This window comes from Temnothorax americanus, unplaced genomic scaffold (genome assembly GCF_048541705.1).
Source record: "Temnothorax americanus isolate GAGA-0224 unplaced genomic scaffold, ASM4854170v1 Scaffold12, whole genome shotgun sequence".
Taxonomy (NCBI): domain Eukaryota; kingdom Metazoa; phylum Arthropoda; class Insecta; order Hymenoptera; family Formicidae; genus Temnothorax; species Temnothorax americanus.
In genome coordinates this window covers 2,805,067-2,827,956 of record NW_027509253.1, presented here as the reverse complement: position 1 = coordinate 2,827,956, position 22,890 = coordinate 2,805,067, and the positions used below count along the sequence as shown (strand labels likewise).

Here is a 22,890-nt window from a genome sequence, read left to right as displayed (position 1 = left end):
ATCGCGATCGACGTATAACTTTCGTTACAACCGTTATTGAACGTCATTGCCGGCTTGGTCTTTGCGGTCATTAAAAACATCTTCGCTAATACGTGGGATCGATTGATACACGCACGAGTTAATTATCGCGCCGTTCTCAAGGATCGTAAGAAGTATATATAGGACCGATATCTAGGACACTTCTAGATTGTGGTAAATTGCTTCGCAACGATTAAACAAATTGACAATTAGCGATCGGTTTTTGTGAGTTTTGAAGCGAAACGAATTAGGTCGCTTTCAAGTCGGTCAATTAATCTCTTGATAATTAAATCAGTCATTCCAGAAAAGACACAAATCGACAAAAAAACAATTAAAGTTTTTTCCGAGAAAAATACAATAAATTCTATTTTTTTTTTTCAAAATATATAATTATGCACTTTTCAAAAATTATTTATGAATATATTTTAGTAGTCACAAAATATCCAGTATTTTGTTTGCATTTATATTTGTAAAAGATGTAATAATAATAAGCAATCAATTTTTTGTCGCTCTTTCGATCAATTTTTCCTCGCCGTGTCGTGGGCTAAAATGAACTAAACTCTCGCGGTATGCAACGGCAAGCCTATAAATGAAGCAGCAAAAGTAAAAACATTCGCGCGGCGTATGGCGTATGCTCGCTCCCGAAATCCCCAAAGCGATCAACGGTATAAGAGCGGCAGTCTAGTTGCTCGGTAGATTTACGACGGGTACCAAATGTTTATCAGAACGAGAGCACGAGCATTCAGTAATTATTTGGGTCACACCCTAAAATATTGCTCTTGTTACCGTGCGCGCGCGCGCCGGCGCGTTTATAGCGCCCGGTATATATCGTCGGGCTGATGAAAATGCGCGGTTTGATAGGCCTCGTTCGACTTTACACGCGAAATCGCGTGTGTGCACGTGCATTTCCATACCGCGCAGAGTTCATTCATCTGCGACTTTCTGGGGCTTTAAAGCAAGCCCGCCCATGTACACATCCACGCGCCTGAAAATAATGGCTGTTTTCGCAGAAGCCGATTACGTTATAAATCCATTACTTTCAGAAATTGACAGGTTTCTGCGAAACGTTTTTCGAGATTGGACAGATTCTTTTTTTTTATCAATATTATTCGCGTGTTTTTATTTGCAATACTATTTGAAGATTATACGAAATTTAACGTCCTAGTTTCTATTTGCGATTTGATAGATATTATTTTATTTTATATTTATGAGATTATTTATGAGATTAGGTACACAAAAATTTTTAATTAGTGTTCTTAGTTTTATTAAATATGCCGGATATCGGATATGCTGAAAATTATTTATTGAAAAAATAAAACGTATAGGAAGTTGTTTATTGCGAATGCTACAAATGCAGGATTAAATTCATAGTCCAGTCACTATGTACAAAAAAACGGATTATAAAAGACATAATTCTGACCCAGGATTTTTCTTTTGGGGGGTGTTGGGGGGCTCAAGAAAAGCTTAATCTCAAGTTTTCGACCTCTGTTTCCCGCTTGCTTTTTTTACGGGAGTAAAAAATGTGAAAAAATGGTTTTTCCGCGATAACTCGGTTTCTAATAAAGTTACAAGGTCGAATCGGAGCTCATTTTAAAGCTTTTTTTACGCTCTACAAATTATGTCGTATGACATTTTTACGTATGATCGATTGTTTTCGAGACATCGAACGAGAAAGGGAAATAAAAAAGTATGAGAGAGATATATTTCGTTTTTTCTTTTTACTCATTATTGTCGTCCGAACTTGCAAAAATGCTTCAAATAAAACTTGTAGAGCGTAAAAAAACCTACAATTTTTATTTGTTATTTATTTTATTTTGTTGAAAATTACGCCTTGTAGAGCGCCTCAAAGTGGAGAGTCGTCGTCATCGCGTTAGCGGCGCGTTGGTTACGTCGATACGCGGCACCGAACGCTTTCGCTAAGATTTCAGACTTCATTGACGCAAATAAGTAACATAATAGGTGTTTTTTATAGGATTTTTCCCGCTCTACAAGTTACGTTCAGTGATATTTTGGCGTACGATCGATAGTTTTCGAGATATCGAAAGAGAAAAGGAAAAATTGAGCATTTTTGTTCGTTTTTTTCTATTTTATCGTTTTTCGCACACGAATCTGTATAAACGCTTCAAATAAAACTTGCACAGCAATAAAAATCGTAAAATGTTCTTATTTATTACTTTAATTTCGTTGAAAATTCCATACCGCACTACGCCTTAAAGTTGCAAATAAATCTTGCAAAGCCTGAAATTATTGTAGCTATTTTGAAACCGTCAAGTTTTCTTAATTACACTTACCGTTTCATTGAAGAATACATGAAAGCGTGCAGTTTTATATCTAAGTGACAATATTTGTGAAGTAAGTTTATAAGAAAGAAATACTTTATCGCTGACGCGATGGCGACGACTCTCCACTTTGAGGTGCTCTACAAGGCGTAATTTTCAACGAAATGAAATGAATAACAAATAAAAATTGTAGGTTTTTTTACGCTCTACAAGTTTTATTTGAAGCATTTTTGCAAATTCGGACGACAATAATGAGTAAAAAGAAAAAACTAAATATATCTCTCTCATACTTTTTTATTTCCCTTTCTCGTTCCATGTCTCGAAAACAATCGATTATACGTAAAAATGTCATACGACATAATTTGTAGAGCGTAAAAAAAACTTTAAAATGAGCTCCGATTCGACCTTGTAACTTTATTAGAAACCGAATTATCGCGGAAAAACCATTTTTCACATTTTTTACTCCCGTAAAAAAAGCAAGCGGGAAACAAAGGTCGAAAACTTGAGATTAAGCTTTTTTTGATCCCCCCAACACCCCCCAAAAGAAAAATCCTGGGTCAGAATTATGTCTTTTTTAAATGTACATAGTGACTGGACTATCAGTAATACGTTCTTACGACAGTATTAAATTGCCATTAAATTTGTTGCTTTTTTACATATAGTAAGTCATGCGCCAAATCGTATACATCAACATGATCGCCATCGCGAGTACAACGAATAAATACGAATAGACCTATATACACGTTTTTCTCTCGATGTCAATCGTCGTGTAGAAACCACAGTTTCTTATTATATTTGTCGAATCTTGAGTCTATTCCAACCGCGGAAGGGGCGACGTTTATTGCGGCAAATTAACGACGCAGTTCGGACATTTCGTCCGAGATTAGAATAGGCGTCGCAAGGACGTCAGACGTCTTGGAGCACATCTCATCGGGCCTCTGACATCTCGCTCTCAAAAGGAAATGAAATAACTGATGGTCTCGAAAAGGAGGAGGCGAAAACGCACGGCGACGCATTTCGATCGAGAGAGAGCAAAGCAAGAAACATACGTTCCCGCGAATAGATGTAAATTCTAGATCGGTCCATAAGCGATCCTACAGCATTCCGCGAATTTAGTACTATCCTCCGCGCGAGAGATCAGAAATCCCTCCCTCCCCATTTCTTTTTTTACTCGCCCTCTCGTACCTTCGCAAAAGTACCGTAAATTCCCCGTAACGAGTTGAAGAGTAATAACCGAGGGAACGGCGTTGCATCTCTCGCGGCCGTGCGACGACGCGCAAGAGAATTACATTCACGATTAATCTCGAAGACGCTAAAAAAAACTCGCGCGACAGGGAAAGAGCCCCGCCGGCCCGTGCCCCGTTCCACGACTGGCTGGATGGAAACTTACAAGCGCGCGGTTAAAATACCAGGGCGTCCGTGTATTTTCACATTTCCGCTGCCGACATCGGCGACACGGCGACCGTACGTGCCTTTTATTCCGCGTAATGACGACGTCCGTGTCTGAGTCGCACCGACGCGACGCGACGCGCGCGGCAGCATCCGCGTCCGGAAATAGTGATAGGGACACGCTTCGGGGATCATTTATCCACCGATTTAACGACGCTGAGGAATGCGGGAGCCCGAAGACGCGTCACGTTGACACCAAAACGGCATCTCTGAGGACCATCATTCCGGAAATTGATATCTGCGTCACGTCTCGTACTAAGAAATTCGGCGGCATTTACTATTTTCTCCTCCCTTTTTTTTTTAAAGGAAAGTCTACTTGGTCGAAAGACCGAAAATTGCGATCTAAAATTACGAATATAAAAGCAATGACAGCCCCTTGAATTTCTGCCGCGATGACTGACTCTCCGTGCTACTCGAAGCAGCTTTCAACGCGATGTCTTAAAGTTAATCGCGTCCGAACAAGCGAGTAGAGTACGATATGACACGAATGTTTTTCCTTTCCCGAGCAGCGTTGAAGACGCCACCGGCGTTTCACGAGCAACGGAAGCAGCTGGAGCGAGCGAAGACGGGCGATCTGCTGAAGGCGAAGATTCAGCAGAGACCAGGAAGGGACGAGCTGGTCCGGCAGCACATCCTCGAGGATGTAGGTCACGTGGACCCGAGTCTGGCCGAGCGGCAGCGAATGCTGAAGAAGGCCAGGCTAGCCGATCAGCTCAACGATCAGCTCAGTCATCGACCTGGTCCGCTCGAGCTCATTCAGAAGAACATCCTTCATACTGAAGAGCCCATCGAGAGGGCGGTCAAAGGTATCTCTCTCGCGATAGCCTCTACTAAAATAAAATGATACATAATATATATATATAAAAATGCGATATGTGTAAAATCAACAAGTTTTGCTTATTACGTTAAATCCATTAACGTAATATTATGTCAAATTCAATTTTTACAATCTTGAAGCCTTCTGCTATACTCTACACGGCATCAAGGCAATTTTCCTTAACTAAATTTCTTCCCCAGAGGGTCACATTCCCTTCAAGGCTACCTGCGAGGGGCAGGTGACGAAACCCCAGCACCCGGATCATTACATCACTTTCGAGGATGACTCCCAGAGCTCGGAGGGCGCGCCTTCGCCGCAGCTGGAGTCGCGATCGTCGGACGTTCTGGAAACCGCGGCGGCCTCCGCGGGCATCGTCACAGTCTCCCTGAGCATACCGACGACCGGCGGCGCCGTTGTGGTCTCATCGACATCCCCCGTCTTCCAGCAAACGTCCACGGAATCGACGATACAGACGTTCGCCGAGCTCTGCAACACCGTTGTAGGCACGCAGCAGCAGCAGCAAGCTCAACAGGGCCAGCAACACACATCTACGCAGGTAAGTTGGGCGCAAGAACAGCAATTGATGCAAACACATCAATCTCTTTATTGTCTTATACATCGACACGACACGTGTCATCGAGCTTTGTCACTCGCACTTGAAACTACAATAGTTTTTCGAGCTTGACATTTGAACGTCTAAACGGCAATGAAAGCATTAATCTTCGTCGAACGCGACGAAGATTAATCGCGACTCCTAATTCCGGTATTTAGGAAGTCGCCGGCAATTATGTCGATGGCGATCGATGTCGCGTGTCGGTCGCATTGTGGGAAGTTTGAAAAACCATCAGACGATCTCTCCCTCTTTTAATACATAGGCGAGCCAAACGAATGGTCCGTCGACGACCCTCCTACCATTGGCGCCGGCGCCGAGCCCGATGTCCCTGGGCTCAACGACGTCCAGCCTGAGCCCCCTTTCCAACATCTCGATAGCTTCGCCTCCGGCGCCACCGCCGGCGGCGATCACCCCGCGGCCCCAGCCAAGCCCGATAGCCGCCACCACGTGCCAAAGGAGCGACGCCCCCGGGAAGGACAAGAACAGAAAGAAGTCGAAGACCAAGAGCCAGCCCAAGACCCGCACGATCAAGTTCCACGAGTATAAAGTAAGTTTGCTTTCAATTTATTGTGTCAACATTTCGGCGACGAGCGAGAACAACTGTGTCATTCTGTGTGACTTGCACGAAGGAGAGCAGGGCGAGAGCGCCTATGTCGTTTTTCTTTTATCACCAGAGTTGCAGAATGATACTGTTGGCTTTCTCGTCTCGGGAGGTATCGATTTTATTACGCGGGGCATTATGTCTTCACAGAACGGCCATTGAATCGCGATGGAAGTTATTAAAGAGTATTCTTGAAGCATTCGAGGTTCTGACATCACTGTTCACGCTCACCGATTCATCGCGTGAATCTTTAAACGTAATAGATATTGCGTAAGGCAGTTTGATTGTTGATCGAGAATTAGCACACTATTTTCATTGTTTAATATTTAAAAAAAAGTTTGCAGTACAGTATTAAATCAGAAGCAGTAGTAACTTAAATTGACTACTACATCATATGCGTTCGAATTCAAGTCACTTCAAGCTTTAATTTAGTAATTAATTTAGGACGATAATAATGGTCTGAGAATTAGCGGATATTACTACTGAAATAAGAATGTATAATGCTTCTCTCTTTTCCTGTGTGTGTGCTTTCTCTTTTATATAATTTCTATTAATACTTTCGTTTAGTACATAAAAAATTTTCAATTTATGCTTTAATTATCCTTCAAGGTAAACTCGAAACAAAAGATTTTGCGGGAAATGTTCCGCTTAGTCACAGAGGCGCGAGTTCAATAAACGGATGAAACGCTAGGCGTAAAGTAGTTTTCGATCCAAGGTACGAGCAGAGTGTACACAGAGGCGCGCGATAATTATCGTGTACTCGGGACCGCCGGGTAGCACTACAAACTAGTTCCCGTGGTGGAGTGTGCGCCGGCCAGTGTGGGCTAACGGAGGTCCGCATTTCGGCGTGGCAACCGGCGAGGCAAAAAGACGAAGCGAGCAAAAAGGACGACACGAGAGCAAGAAGAAGTGACCGTGGAGGAGGAGGAGGAAGAGGACGAAGTAAAAACGAGCACGGACCGTGAATCTCGGCTCCCGTGGGCCGCCGCGGAGAGCGGCGAAGAAGCGCAGAGAGCCCCGGCCTCGGGCCCCGAGGGAGTCTCGGAGGGAGATCGTATCGGGTGATTAACTCTCGCGATCTCCCCAGAAAGAGGGGGGAGGAGGGGGAAGACTTGGGGCCCGACCTCGTTAGCTCTGAGTAATTCGAGCGCTAATTGCACCTAAGAGCGAGGAAGCCAGGGAGCGGGCTGCGCGGGGTCTTCTCCCTCGGGGCCCGATAGACACCGAGCCGAATCGAGCCGCCGGCCGGGCCCCCGAACAGCTCGCGCGATCCAAAACACCCGAGATATAGCGTGGCCGGTGTGAAAGCGAGCCGGGAATGGGCGTGCAAATGAGGGCGCAGAAAACATCTTGATGTATCATTTATCACTCGGCCCGGCCTGAACCGGAGCTACGTCACCTGCCTACCTTGGTCCCCTCTTCACCGATGCACCGAGCGCCAGACACAGTGATGTCAGGAAATATATATCAAATTTGTTCACGGGTCGCGAGCAGGATTACGTAAAGCGAGATGCACAAAGGCAGGGTTTATTCGGGCTTTTGTTCGGGTTGCGAATCGCGTACAACTGTTGCGAACGAATGATCGTAAGCTCACGTTGCATTTTTACGTTTTCCTTACGTAACGATTCTTGCTGTAGGGCCCGCCAAACGCGCAGAAGACGCCGGTGTCTAGCACTTCCGGTCTCGGCGGTGCGCAGCCCGGTGAGACCAGTTACGAGCTGCTTCTACAACAGCAACAGCTGTTCCTTCAATGGCAGCTCGAGTGGCAACACAAGGTGATTATTCGTGTATTATAGCGAAGCTTTTTGCAAGCAAAAAAAAATTATATTACGTATCTTCATGATTTTATGCAGATAGGACTATTTGCGTTTTTTTTAATTGTTTCTAAAAAAAGCTTATTAATTATACCATTTTTTCTAAATGTTTACTTTTAAAATATATAAAAATACAAGATTATAAAAAATCTTTTTCTCTCAGTATCCACAGATCATCTTGCCGGCCGCGCAGAAACCTCTATCGCTCACAAGTAGCGGCGCGAGCGATGCTGGTAGTGTGAGCGGAAGTAGCGCAAACGCCGCCAGCCCGGCTCCGTCGAATTCTTCGAACAATCCTTCGGAACAGCCTCCATTGAGGCCTTTGGGCAAACTGGAAGAGATGAAAGGTATGAATATTGAAGTTGCATCGGAGAAGATCCGTTGGGAGAAGAAGAATAATTTCCCGTATCGCGTTTGCAGTGAGCGATCTCAAGGTGGAACTGAAACGACGGAATCTGCCGGTGTCGGGCTCGAAGCCGCAGCTGATCGAGCGACTGAAGCCCTTCACGGAGTCGTCCAGCAACAACACGACCTCCAACTCTAATGGACCACATGTGACGCACATGGGACACATCCTGATGGACACGCCTGGCCCGATGGCGACGGACGACTGTAGCTCTCAGGTTAAGAGCCCGGGCTGTATCGTGAAGGATGAGCCGAACAGCCCGCGAACGGCCTCGCCCCACAATAGCGAGCACGACGACCCATCGAGTCCGCCAGGTAAAACGTCATCTCGATATCTCCTTGTTAGATTGAGCGCCACTTTAAGTGTGCGCGCGAGAGGCAATGGGAGACTTTCGAGCGAGGTCGTTGATTCGAGAGACGGCACACGTGGGTGTTTTTACGACGCAGTTCGTGTTTCAGGAGATGATATCATCAAGGTGCAGAGGAAACGAATAGAGGAATTACAACGCGAGCTGTACAAGTCGCAGCAACAGCTCCAGCAGATCCGCCAGACTCAGCCGGCGACAGTGCGCGCCGAGAAGCTGGCGCTTCAGCAACACATACACAATAAAATGCAGCAGCAACAACTGGCTTTACATTTGCAGCAGCTTCAGCATTTACAGCAGCAGCAACAGCAGCAGCAGCAACAGCAGCAGCAACAACAGAACCAACAACAGACGCAACAGCAAGCTACAATTCAACAACTTAATGCGAAGGCGAGTCTCGCGGCCTTCTTGCAAGCGCAACCAAACAATGCAACCGCCATTCTCGACTCTGCGACTTTGACCGCGATTAACAACAAGAAAAATCAATCCAAGAACAGTACTACTGTCCAAATACCTACGGCTATCGTTCTAAATCTGGCGAAACCGACCAAGTTAAACGGCTCGCTGCTTGGTGCTCTTGTAGCGCAGGCGCAGGTTCAACAGCAACAGCAGCAGCAGCAACAACAGCAAACAGCTATCACTACTACTGAAGACATTAAACCGCCACCACCGCAATATGACGAAGCTGCTAAGTTACTAAAGGTGCAATTACTTTTTATTATAATTCTACAAAGAGCAGAATTATAATTTTAAAATGAATTTTATGATATTATAATTTTATAATCAGTGTGTATATTGTAATGTTATAGTTTAATTTCTTCTAACGCTTTATTAATTGCTTTGTCACTTGGCGCGTTTTACTTATAGGTCAAGATCGAGCCGGTCCAAAAGAATCACATAAAGAGTCAAGTAGTGGATGACGTGTTGGAGATCCTCATCAAGAATGGTGAACTACCACCAAGTGCCGCACAAGATCCAGCCACTCCCACGACTCCAAACCGCCAACTACAGCAGAATCTGGTTTTCACCGCACCGGCAGACAGTCCAACTCAATCGTTAATCTTTACGGCCGGCAGTCCAATGAGTCCGATCAGTCCGATACCGATGGAAGTGTCTCAAAGCGGTTGTTCGAGCCCGTCAACACCGGCACCGCCGCCACCGCCGCCATTGCCGCTAACCGCGTTCTCCATTCAGTTACCCGGCGGAATTCAACAGCTACAACAGCAGGAGGAAATTACCCCTTTTAGCACGGATCTCCTGACATCCGAAGCGGAGCTGGATGCCGCGATGTTGCTTAGTCCTCAATCGATGCAACAAGCTTCCCCGGATCCTCAACCGCCACAAGAAGTGACTTCTTCGGACAATGCAAATTTGGATCTTAAAGTACGTTTCCGTAAAAAGAAATTTAAGAATTAAGAATAGGAAAACTTTTTAGCTTGTTAGTTAAAATAAATTTTGATATAATCGATAACACATGTGGAATTATTCAAATTAATATTGTATTTTTTAGGAATTAGGATTGGACTTGGAAACATTGGATCCAATGGACTTCGGTCAACTAGACTGCGACATGCCGATGGATATGGATGATCCCGATTGGTTAGATTCCCTGATGCCCCAATCGCCACCACCTTCTGCGATATTGTCATCGCCCAATCATCACTCTACCACTCCGTCGATTAATCTCTCATCCACCACGGATATCTATGACCCGCTATTAGGCAGCAGTCAGTACTCGTTTGATCTCTTTAACATGGAGGACACTGACTTCAAAATGTCGTCCGACCTATCATCTCCGATGACCTGGGACAAGGTAGACTTTGCGACCTAGCCCGAGATACTCTCTCGCAATCCGGCGTTATGTACTTAATCCTCGGCAGGTAATCAAAAATCATAATTCGAAATAGGCAAAGAAACAGCGGGCAGAAAGATCGTTGCATCGCCACTTGGTCGGGTCTGTCCAATGCATTTTATATAAGCCGTTTCATGACATCCTTGCCTCTGATGCATCTAATCGATATTATATCAAATGTGTACTTATACGCGCGCATCAAGACGAGAATGTTGATTTCGAAAGCATACCTACTATTTAAAAAAATACATAATCACGCGCGATCGTTATCGTAATTAACAATTAAGAACGAGAAGGCTGTCAAATTATGGACCAGTGACACGCGTGTCATCTTTCGGTCTTCTTTGATCAATGAATGCTAACGCATGTCGTTCTTTTGATCGATCGTTCCATCAAAAATAATGTCTGATACATATATGTAAAGTGTTTCTTCACGCATCTCGTCGTGCGAATTAAAATCTGAAATAGCGATGTGCGTCCATGAGGATGCGGCCGACCGACCACTCGTATACAAAAAGAACAAGGACCTATAAAAAAATTCCGGGACCGAAATCAACTTTCAAAATTCTCCAAAGAGTCAGCTTACGACAGGTTTTTTAAGCTAGTTTTTACTGTCCAGTCGTGTGTTGCTTGAGTTTTAATAACTGTGAGAAATAGCGTGTGTGTCAAAACAAGGAAACGAGAAACATTGCGTATATGATCTTCGCGGATAATCCCCTCTTTCCAAATGCCTGCCCCTCTCCCTCAATCATAATTAATCGTAACATAACTGCATAATTATACACTTACAGAATATAATATAACGATAATTATTGTAAAGATATACATACGCATATATATACATACGTAAACACATATGTAAAATATACTTCTATACGTGCGCCTGACGTCTGCGAGTCGTGTAACGTACGGATACGCGAGTTCGGGGGCCTTCCAGCGCAGCTATACATATTTTCTAAGCTACAGAGCATGTGATGTTAGGAATTATTGCGTATTTTAATCGATAATCATTATAATAGCGATGAAATCGTAGGAACGGCTGCGCGCGCGAGCGAGTTACACAATTGCCACCGGGATCGGTTTTAGCCACGGCGCGGTCCTTCGATCTTTCCACCGCGACTAGTAATCTTTTTGTTGTTTTGTGACATTCCATGTTTCCAAACTGTACGAACAAGGGAGATCGAAGCCACACACGCGTATCGCGAGCTGCCAACGGACATCGCACGATGGGCAATCGCTACGCGAATCGAAGGATCTCGTCTCGGAACGTTATGTCAGGCGAGAGTTGCTTTATGCGTTGAAACGCGTCGTCCTGCACTGAAACGTTTCTAAGACGCTTCCTCGAAGACCAAGCGGCTTCGGATTTCGACATAACGACGAAAGACCGCGCTGCCGAGCTCGGTAACAAGAGCAAGTGTATGTGTGTATGTGTGTGTGAGAGGGATGTGTCTTAAAGAGAGCGGTGCTTTGCCTGAAAAAAAAACACGAGGGAACCTCGGATTAATTTTAACAAAATTACATTATTACATTATGATGTTAAATTATATTTCTGGGGTAAAAGTTTCACAAAAATACTTTCAGAAAATGCATAAAAGATATCTGAATGTTATATCTATTTCTAATTTTTTAGATATTTTATCTAAAAGTTTGTATTATTTACAATTTTTAAATATATTGATGTCTCTATGAAATGTAACAAGTAACGATACAGAGAAGTAAGAATACAGTTTGTTAAAATTACAACCAACTTGAGGTTCCCTTGTACGAGTGCATGTGATACGTTTATATGAGTGTATGTGTCAACGTTTATGAACAGCGATGGTGCTAATCGAAACCCCAATACGCAGCGATTTTTCTAAAAAGAAAAGAAACGTGGCGGTTAATCTTTATTCTTTTTTTAGAGAACAATCTGTAATAATGCCGCAACGTTCCGAATTTTCCTCGCAACCGACGTGCCTCGAAGTGTTGTTTTTCCTTGCGAGCTTTTTTAGTTCCGCGCGGAACTGGTGTTATGTAGTATGAATAAAGAAAGAGAGAGAATGTACTGTATTTAAGTTGTTAGTTTTTTCGAATGAGAGAAAAATTAGTAAAGCGTTTTCCCACAGTCTCATTAGTGAAACGGCACATTGGTCCGCGATTGTTATATTTTTTCTCCCGCATTCACCAGAGAAAGAGCACAAAGAAAAAAAAGATGCAACATTCCAAACATATTCACGCTTCATGGAGAATTCTAAAGACCTCGAGGTACTGCCATGTTCCGTGTGCGCGAGAGCCTGACAGAGGAGACGAGGAGCGCGAACGTGCGCCGTAACGCATCGCCGAATCCGTCGAGATACGCGCGGAAATAATTAAGCCGGAACTCAATGCATTTAATTAAAGGAACCGGTTCGCCTTCCTGTTCTTCTTTCCTCCCCTGCCCTGACTCTCAGGGCCAGTTGCAAAAACATTCGTCTTTTTTTTTTCACTGATAAGCATCGATTCCATAAATTTTATAAATTTCATAATTTATCTGTCGTGCCAAAGGAATCGATCGCTTATATATTCTACACGTTGCACGGTCGAAGATATCGTTTTATTCGTAGGAAGGCGGCTTATAAGCTGTTGATCAATTTGCAGCGTAGCTGATTCCGCGTAAAAGCCGCTTTTTTAAATCGCGTTTTGCTAATCTGCATTTAAGATATCGCTTCCATATTGCTTTTCCCCGCCGTTGTGCGAAGCTGTTAAAGCAAACACGGCCTGCAAACTCGTCTGTCACGACAAACGGAACATGGCATCGGGGTGAGAAACGAAGGTGCCAAAAAGAAAAAAATATCCCTTGCTACAAGCATCACGTTAGAAAATCATTACACTCCTCACCATCCGTTGCCTCATGACAATAAGGATTTTATTGTTCTCTGTAAAATACTGTACATATATATATGTAAAATATAATGAAAGAGATTGTGAGTGTTTTGTAGTAGCGAGCTTGACATAATGAATTTATTTAGGGTAATTAAAAGGCGACTAATTAATTAAAGATCATATTATATCATAGAACGCCGCGTCCCTATCTCATCGAACTCGCGTCGCAACGTACATCATGCTTGGAGACGTTGCAATCGCGTAATTATTTTAAGTTCGAGTCGTTCATCATGATTCTGCCGATGATTGATCGATCTGTCAGGCTGTGCGAATCTGGTAGTCTGTCGTGTTTGGTGCATCTCTGCAGTGTATGTGCGTATACGTATGAGTAGTTAGTGTTTATGACTCGTGAGTGCGAATCGAGGACGAAGTAAAGGCAGCTAAGCAAGCTGTAAAGTATGTAAACCGATCGCATCTATACATATATACATAGCTTCATCGAGTATATAACAAACCGCGCAATTGCATCGAGGAAAAAACGATAAAAAGATGCAATAGCATCGTACACATGCACATACATACACACACACACACACACACACACACACACACACACACATACACACACACACACACACACACACACACACACACACACACACACACACACACACACACACACACACACACACATTTGGTATGAACATCGTGTGCGCGCGCGCGCGTGAGGAGTGGTATACATATAAGTTTTTTGTTATTAAGTATCATTGAATTTATTGTAATGATATACTCTTAAGTAACGATCACGTAATTATTGCTAGAGAGAGTGTTATTTATTTTTATTTGTTGCGAATTTATCGATTGCCTTCCATTTGAGTAAAATAAATAAATATAAAGTTATTCGCTAAAGCGTTCTAATTATATTCCCTTAAGATTGTCATGTATAAAGATATCCACATAAGTAAGCTATGACATGCCGATCTTGATAAGTTTGTATAAAGAGAGAATTATAAAAAATTTCATATAAACTTGATTTTGTGTAAATTCGAGCGTAACTTCCAATAACTTAAATAATCACAAATAATACTAAAAAAGTATTCTTACAATTAGCATAAATAGGTATTTGTATAAAGTTACAAAAATTGCTTAAGAAACTTCTTTATTGTTAAATATAACATATTAAGAGCGATTTACATATATTTATGTAACGTAACAATTCTATAATAACTACATATAAACGTTACGGGACTTTCATGGAATGTTTTACAAATATACAAATCAGTATCTCCAAAGGGAGACATAATAATGTAAGATCAATCCTTGATTGGAGAATTAAATTATGATGCTAATTAACTATTAACATTCATAATAGAATTCTCCTATGATGTTGCATTGGATTCGACATTAGGATCAGTCTGCCGACTGACAGAAGGATCGATATCTTTCATGGATGTTCCCGATGTCGATGAGTTCCGATGGGACATATTCGAGGACGTAGTAGAATGAGTGTATAATGAAACATTTCCAAACGGACCGCGACCCTGCCAACCGAATCGTTTTAGCAACAGCTGCAAGACTTTCTTTTTGCACACGTATACGATGAAAATGACCAAGGCTCGCGACATGTCTATCATGTAGCTGATATACCAAATGGTCGTCGGTATGGGAATGCTGGTATTGACGAACCACAATATTACATCCAAACTCCAGCTTACTCCCATCACAATGAACAGCTTCAGATACATACTAAACCTGTGAGCAAATACATTTATGTATCATTTGTGATTACAGTCATTACATAGTGTCTTCTAGCAGTATTAGAAAAACATTTATGAAAACACATGTTGTTAAAAAATTATCATATTTTTTCATTTAAACAAGTAACAATATTTTTATCTATACATGGCACGACTATTTTGTTTTATGTGAAAACGGGAAGTATATCGATAAATTGCATATGCAATTTGTCGCGAATTGCATTGGATGAGATTAATTCTTTCGACTATGAATTCTACGGACTTGCGCTTTTTTTTATCGTAGGACCGGCTCTCCGAGTCTCTCAGCTGATGGGCAGTATGTTTATTATGGTACAGAATCGCTAGTGCCGTGGCGATGAAGAAGCAATAGTTGCTAGCAAAAGCGACACCCGTGGGCCCGTAATAATACGCTGATAATGCATCAACCCCTAAAATGGAAAATGGATTCTTCGCGCTGATAAACGTAGATGTATAGTTTTAATTGAAAGTTATATTTATCAAGACTTTAGTGAGATGTTCCACCACCGCTAGTAGAGATTTCATTGTCACTTACGACCGAACCAAAATTTTTTCTTGCACATTTGCGGTCGAATCCAATCTTTCGGTATGCCGGAAGTATGATCCACGATGGCACAGACAGCTGTGAGAATAAAAGTGACTCCCCATCCATAGATAGAGTATATCACGATTTTTTTTTTCTTTTTCTTTCCGTGTGTAGACAAATCGAGTTTTCTGTGAAGTGCGATTTATATTTATAGCCAACAACAAATTATTTTTTAACATCTTGACAGCTTACCTGAACGTCCACCAAATGTCGATGCACATTGCGTTCAACCAAAAGCAAGCCGCTAACATCGAGAAATTAAAAATGTAGGCTGGAAGGAAAATAATAATAAATTAAATAATAATGCGTTAATCGTCATGTATTAGAATTAATAAATAAAATTTATCGTTATTATGCTTCTCTATGAGATTTTCTCAATCTTCCTTTATTGCAAATTTGTAACAAGATAAAAATGAATTTAATAAATGGCACAGTATAATTTCTACAACGTTTAAATAAAAAAATTATTCACACAAATGTGAATTATATGTACATATATATATATATATATATATATATATATATGTACATTTAGAATTTAAATATTATCTATTTTTTAAACTTTTAAAGATCGTATACGCGGATATATCTAGTCTTATAAATAGAAACTACATTGCTACATTGTATATAATTTTCGCATGCTGTACCCAATGGAATGCAATATTGCCATTCAGATAATTCAGGGATCTCTTGGACGAAATATATAACCACGTTTGTGATGAATAACGAGGCGACTTGTACGCGCAACGTATAGCTGTGTAGGTTTCGAAGCTCGGGCAATATGGAATATATCACAAACGTCAGCACCAGGAACGGCAAGGTCACCAGGAGGTATATGGATATATATGTTGGAAAGCCAATTTGATCCAAGCAAATAACCGCGTCATAAGTGTTCCGATCGAAGGCGCCGAGGCAGTAAGACGTCGATGGAACGAGCTCGCCAGAATCTCGATAATATAAAGAGCCGTTGATGAGAACCGAGTACTCGTCGGGATCAAGAATACGGTGCGCACTTCCTTGCAGAACGCACGGATGGTTGACGGTCAGTTGAAATAACTCGTCCAACTTCTTACTCACGGAATTGTTTTGATCATAGACGTCTGGAAAAGAGTAATTATTCTGCCCAGCGACGCACTTTTTCCCTGACGTTAGACGATCACCGAAAGGGCAGCAGAGCTGAATGCAGGTCTCGTGGTCGCATGCTTCATTCGATTTAATATAAGGTTCGTGCCGCGTTTTGTCGTCATTCTTGGTAGAATTTTCGCGCAAAGTGTACACTTTGTCGTCTCGATCTTTCATAGAGTTTACAAAAAGATCATGCTGCACTGTCGGGTTGTCCCTCTGTTCATCGTTCTTTATAGAATTTCTCAGAGACTGCTCCAAGGACTCCGAGGACGAAGCAACGAGCAGAAGCACGTAGCACCAAAGTACGATACTTGGTGGACACATTGTTAAACTATCGATGCGAATTCACAAAACAAACTTGGTCTCGCTTGATAAACAACTATGTGTGTCCAGAGCGAAACTGTCGATTATGGAAACGAGCTGGATTCTGCAACGGTTTTGAAAAGCACAGGATGAGCCTATTTTTGAAATGAATAAAACACGCGAATGCATATTAGCACGAGGACTGATTACATCGATAAGAAGGTACCTCGATAAACTAGGTCCTCGATCTACTATAACAAATAATAGAGAGAGAGACTTTAATTCTTTTGAATCTTGAGAGGCAACGGCAATCTTTTTAAAATATATCGCACTCCGAGAAGAATACTGTCACAACAACTAAAAACTAAAAACAATTTTAAAAATTCGTAGTTTTCAGGAGAAAGGAAAAACAAATTTAATTCAGTTTTTTTTTAAATGGTGAGATAACCAACACAATTACAATTATATTTTGTTACAATGAAACTTATATTGTTTCTTGGAGAGGTCTGTTGTGATTCATTTGTGATTTATCAATTCCTTTATAACACTTTTCATCCAGGAAACCGCAACATAGCCGGTTTAAAAGAATAACATTTCCGCTTCGTGCAGCGGATTTTGCACATAGATAACACTATTATAGTACGTAGGCAATATTTTAAGTATACTTTTCATGTGCTTAACTCAAAATCGGAATTTTTTAAGTTATCACAGTATTCTTCTCGGGATGCGATATGTTATACGTAAAATGTAAAACAATTTATAAAAAGCGTGTGGGAAATCAATTATAAGCAAAAGTCTTATACATACAAAGATTAATTCCATTGAATTAGTGTGGTCTTATTCTAGAATAACGCAATCCTCTTCATTTATAATACCGTATCGGATATTAGAAGTCGCGTCATTCTACGGATATACCATCGCGATGCACAGGATGGATCTGTTTTCTGTTACTGAACTGACTGCACTGATGGTTCAGAGTTTATCTTTTCGACTCGACAACAACACCCACACCCACTGAGCAAATCTGCCAAGCTCTACGATAAGCGATCAATCATGTTCAGTTATGCCATCACTGTAGCACACGCTTCCTATTTTTTTTTACTTTACATTGGAAGAAAAAAGATAAACTCTGAATGCAGCCAATTCAGCAAACAGACCCGATGTGTTGAAATTTCATTTTTCGACATCGGATTATCAAGCAATACGTCAGACAGACGATATTCGCGTAGCGATAAGCCGAGCAGATTCCTTAAATCGGGAATCCATGTAGACGACATATACATAGCGGCCAGGAATGCGAAGTGAATTCAACGCGAGACTTGTTTAATGCCGTTCTCTTTCAGAGCAGCATCATGTACTTGTAACTTCTCGCTCTTGCCGTAATATTGACGATATTTCAATCGAATAAGATAATCTTTTATCCTTTCTCTTTCAGCTAAGAATTACAATAAAACTTTCATATTCTTAACATTTCTATATTCCTCAGAACGACACTTTCATCTTGCATATAAGTCATTGGAACAGATTGCGAGCGAGATATAAATGAGGAACTTTAAGAATTTTGAATATGTTGAAAGTATTAAAGAGAAGAATTACTATTGATGATATTTTAATAAATTGCTAAAGAGCAGTTCGTTCGAGCTTGATATGTTATATGAATAAAGAGGTTTACTGTTCGATTCAAATAACGCGCGTTCGTTAATGCAAGGTCAATCTTATAAATTACTAGTCCCGTACCGATGAAGAAAACATCGAAGCAATAGGATAGCAACATGCAGAGTCTTCCGGAATTAGCGTTGTCGAAGGCCATTGTCTACAGGCACAGACTTTGTAAGAGCGAAAGCAAACAATACGTTCTCACGATTACTCATAAAATTTGCAAGTTGAATCGCAGCTGGTTATAAATAAACAAGTTAAAATTGGATTGCTATTTGTTAATGCCACTTCTTTCACGTTTTAATGCCGTTGCACATATTAGTTAATTATAATTATTAACTACGATAATCGCAAAAAATATATAATCTATCTCTATAAGCATTATCTATATTTCTATATATCTGTATATCAAAAATGCGTAATCTATCTATAAGTTTATCTGTAAGCATTAAGAATATAAATTTTCTTTAAATGTTTGCTAATCGTTTTTGATTAGCTAACGATTGATTTGTTTTTATCACAATTATTTGAAGATTTATCATGAATTATATCATGAAACATTTATCAAAGAATCTTATGGTATAATTGCTTGATTATTATCAGGTCTTCATCTTAACCGGTTTGCGTTAGATAAGGAAATTTACAAGAGAAATATTCTTTCCGGTTTTGCTTATTCATACATACATATACATATATTTATGCGCACACAAGATTCTAGTTATAGCTATAACAAAGTGCCGACAAGAGTCTAGTTGTAGCTAATAAAGAAACGACAATTGTGTGTGTGTGTGTGTGTGTGTGTGTGTGTGTGTGTGTGTGTGTGTGTGTGTGGTGTGTGTGCCGTGAAAGATAAAAAATAAAATAATTAAAGAATTTAAATTGCATATATGTTATTTAATAGAGAGAAAAACAAATATTACTCGTATATAATAAATAACACGGAATTAATGCATAAATATTATTATTTAATAAAATATTATTTAATAAAAATCTGTAAAAAAAATTTTTATTTGATTACCTTACTTGATGCACGCAATATAACTATATATTTGTCAAGAGTAAAAGTATGAAAAAAAGCTCATTTATCGCGGATTTTTTCCGATAAAAACGTGAAGAAATCTCTGAATCAAATACGACACCGTTATTTATATACGATTATGATTAATTTTAAGCTAAATATAACGGCAGATAAGAAAGTGTAAAGTCAACACGTTCGATTCCGCGATTCACTTCCCGGCATACGAGAACAGCGCACGAATATACTCCGGCAAGCAACGAGACATGACTACTAGATAACGAGTAATAGACAGCGTTAAAAACCCGTAGTCTTCCTCCTAGGAATTTACGTATACATGGTGTTCGAAGAAAGAAGCTACCGAGAAACTTTTAACATAGTAGTAAAGTAGTTTGATCGATTCAAATCCACATACATTTTATCTGGATTTATATACTATTCTCTTTTTAATATCATCAATTTTTTTTTATGAAACCATATGATTCTTCTTACACAAACACATAATTGGCTTCTCCAGTTACTTTAAAAGAATTGAAACACAATTGTCGAGACATTAATTTAGTTTATAAAATATTTTATATCTTAGCCTTATCTGTTTTGACATAAAATATTTTATATTTTAGCCTAATATATTTTGACATTTGTCTTGTAAAATTCTTGTTTTTCCTCTAATACTATTATACACAGAATACTGTTATAGTAATATGACTCAACTGATGTCTGTGTACATATCATATATCGAGGCCGGTATTCATAGTCGATTCTTATTTCAAGAGCGCAAAGCATGCAGAGATGACAAATTCAGATAAATGCAAATGACGTAAGATCCAAAAGGGATAATAAATTTCCCACATAATTAGAATTAATAAAAATATCTCTTTGTATCTACTTTGCAAATTATAAAAATTATTTTTCATATAATATATTAATTCAAAATTATTTTTAAATGAATTAGTAAAACTGATTGATTTCTAAATCAATTACCTAGGTAATTAACTGAAAAAAAATCTTTTTTATAACAATAAATATGTTGGATCTCACGTCATGTTACTTACTTTAACTGGTAAAATTCAGTGAGTATGCATGTTGAAAAATTTTGGGTTGATATATCCGCAATGCTTTAATATTGAAAAATGTAATCATTTTATTGAATATTCGCGCGATACATTTTCGGCCGAATAAATCTTGTATTTACATGCGAACCATCCCGTGTCTATCACGTTTCGTTATAATAACGACGAAATATTCGAAGACATGCATTTTCGGTCGGGTATCATGTGACTACGCGAGTCAAATCGTTAATAAAAGCGTTGATCAACCGAAAATACGCAATTCAATTTTAATATTGCACGCACAGTATACAATAATTAAGTTTATTAATGTCGCAAAAATAGATTATATATGTAAAATTACATTTTAAATAAATATAATATATCATACTTTTCAGGTGTAACAACTGTAACATCGGGTGTATATTTCATACAGCTGGCAACACTGCAGTCAGCTGTTTCAGCTGTTTGTTTTCGGAGCTGTCGTTTGTCGGCTAAAATCTCATATATATTGTTTTCTTAAATTCTTCATCGTACTTGTGTCTTACTACTAATCCAAGGACACGCTAGGCATCGGTGTCAGAAGTCAAAGTGCAAAGTATGTAATAATGTAATTTGTCAAACAATATTACGTATTGTAGGTTAGAAGGACCTAACCTCGTAATCGGTATTCTGACATTTCAGCTATCAGATATGACAAGTATTGATCATTTTCCGAGGCAATAACGTTTTTGTCATTAATTATCGATGATTACTCGCGCCGGGAATAAGCTTTCTGAAACTGGGCTCATTGCTGTTCCAAGTACTGTACTATTATATATCTGTACATACGATATACGTATACAGTTAGATACACAGTAAGTTTAGATGGGTTTCTGACATTATTCAACAATACAAAGACATAGAATTGCGATAATGAAACGTAAAGCCACAAGTTTTACAAGTGAAACCAACAAGACAGCGACTGCGAGTAAACATCATTGGTCGGCTGGTTTACTTAAATCAATAGAGGATCCTGAATGTAAAGTCAAAGAAGACGATAAAATAATTGCCATCAAAGATAAGTACCCTAAAGCGCAATTTCACTACTTGGTTCTACCGAAAGAGGACATTCTCTCTATATGGCATGTCAAAAAGGATCACCGAGATTTGCTTACGCATATGCACAATATTGCATGTGACCTGGTAAAAGTCCAAGTGGATCATGAATTCATGTGAGTCTCAAAATAGAACAGTATTAATAGTGTGTAATGATAATAAATAAATAAATAGAAACCAATTATATATAGTGTACACACGTGATTATAAAATAAAATGTATACACGGAAAAAAAAGATTTATCAACAGCATCAGTGTTATCGGGATAAAATTTATTGATGCAACATCAATATTAATAAACAAAAAACATCAGATAATGGTTTCAATAATTTAAATATTTGGTCCAATAATATCCAATTGAATTAACTATTTATGTTTGTGGCAGCTTGTGACGTTGATGTTTAATTGAATCAACTTAATTCTTTTTCCATGTAGGCTGTGCCTCAAATATATGAAAAAAAATAATACTATAATACTATAAAATAATACTATGTATATAGTATTATTTTTATATATTTCAGATATTATACATAAATATAACAGATAATTTTTAATTCTTACAGCATAGGTTATCACGCGAGGCCAACTATGCAGAGGCTGCATCTACACGTAATAAGCACGGATTTTAATAGTCCTTGCCTTAAAACAAAGTACCATTGGAATTCTTTTACAACACCATTTTTCTTATATTCGTCAGGTTTGTATCAATATCTTTATTTAAATGTATAGTCCTAGATACAGAGGCAAATTGAATTTTAGATGTATGTCGTCAATTGCGCGAAGAGGGCGAAATCAAAAAGGTTTCTCCGCAGAAGTATACGGACTATCTGCAGACAAAACTGAAGTGTCACAAATGCTCAACGCAACCGAAAAATATGCCAGATTTGAAAAGGCATTTACTAACACACATCGATAAATGAAAACAATAAAATATAGAATGTACAGGTAATTTAAGACTTTTATGTAATAAAAAAATATGAATTATCTCTAGAAAATAATTCTTTCTCAATATCTTTATATCATTAAACAGCTTGCAACCCAAAAATATTTAGTATAACGCAATCGACAAGCAAAAAAGTATGTTACATTATTATACATACATATATAAAACACGAAATTTTTACATTCCATAGGTAAAATAAATTGTTTCTCATAATTATAATGTAATATATGTATCGCATTGAAGAACTTTTTGGAATAGGACATGTTTGGAATAGGACAAAATTAAT

The 22,890-nt window shown here is 39.5% G+C and overlaps 3 protein-coding genes across 10 annotated transcripts in view; 2 read left to right on the top strand and 1 right to left on the bottom strand.

Moving 5' to 3' along the window:
- LOC143893367 (uncharacterized) overlaps positions 1 to 13,954 on the top strand; it is a 167,572-nt gene extending 153,618 nt beyond the window's left edge. For 3 of the 5 annotated variants that reach the window (XM_077398641.1, XM_077398640.1, XM_077398644.1), the window contains 9 exons: positions 4,256 to 4,552; positions 4,764 to 5,119; positions 5,439 to 5,723; positions 7,415 to 7,552; positions 7,755 to 7,938; positions 8,012 to 8,311; positions 8,444 to 9,063; positions 9,229 to 9,744; positions 9,872 to 13,954. In XM_077398641.1, coding sequence (XP_077254767.1) covers positions 4,256 to 4,552; positions 4,764 to 5,119; positions 5,439 to 5,723; positions 7,415 to 7,552; positions 7,755 to 7,938; positions 8,012 to 8,311; positions 8,444 to 9,063; positions 9,229 to 9,744; positions 9,872 to 10,192 — 3,017 coding nt within the window. In that variant the 3' untranslated portion in view covers positions 10,193 to 13,954. The remainder of the gene's footprint in view (positions 1 to 4,255; positions 4,553 to 4,763; positions 5,120 to 5,438; positions 5,724 to 7,414; positions 7,553 to 7,754; positions 7,939 to 8,011; positions 8,312 to 8,443; positions 9,064 to 9,228; positions 9,745 to 9,871) is intronic. The other 2 variants (XM_077398643.1, XM_077398642.1) reach the window with 1 other exon arrangement.
- A 242-nt stretch (positions 13,955 to 14,196) lies between these two features.
- On the bottom strand, positions 14,197 to 19,785 carry LOC143893369 (G-protein coupled receptor Mth2-like). 3 transcript variants are annotated; one of them, XM_077398647.1, is made up of 6 exons: positions 19,518 to 19,785; positions 16,063 to 16,967; positions 15,608 to 15,686; positions 15,365 to 15,543; positions 15,074 to 15,239; positions 14,197 to 14,806 (listed from the first exon to the last, which is right to left on the bottom strand). In XM_077398647.1, exons 2-6 carry the CDS (start codon positions 16,862 to 16,864, stop codon positions 14,434 to 14,436), a joined length of 1,599 nt encoding a protein of 532 aa, XP_077254773.1. In that variant the 5' UTR covers positions 16,865 to 16,967; positions 19,518 to 19,785; the 3' UTR covers positions 14,197 to 14,433. The 3 variants fall into 3 exon arrangements, with proteins under 3 accessions (XP_077254773.1, XP_077254774.1, XP_077254772.1); XM_077398648.1 differs by lacking the exon at positions 19,518 to 19,785 and adding an exon at positions 17,719 to 18,406; XM_077398646.1 differs by lacking the exon at positions 19,518 to 19,785 and adding an exon at positions 17,651 to 18,405.
- A 1,214-nt stretch (positions 19,786 to 20,999) lies between these two features.
- Aptx (aprataxin) lies at positions 21,000 to 22,659 on the top strand. 2 transcript variants are annotated; one of them, XM_077426717.1, is made up of 5 exons: positions 21,000 to 21,161; positions 21,248 to 21,420; positions 21,499 to 21,777; positions 22,225 to 22,358; positions 22,421 to 22,659. In XM_077426717.1, the coding sequence occupies exons 2-5, from the start codon at positions 21,311 to 21,313 to the stop codon at positions 22,579 to 22,581; spliced, it is 684 nt and encodes a 227-aa protein (XP_077282843.1). In that variant the 5' UTR covers positions 21,000 to 21,161; positions 21,248 to 21,310; the 3' UTR covers positions 22,582 to 22,659. The 2 variants fall into 2 exon arrangements, with proteins under 2 accessions (XP_077282843.1, XP_077282844.1); XM_077426718.1 differs by lacking the exon at positions 21,000 to 21,161 and having other exon boundaries at positions 21,278 to 21,777.
- The last annotated feature ends 231 nt before the right edge of the window (positions 22,660 to 22,890 follow it).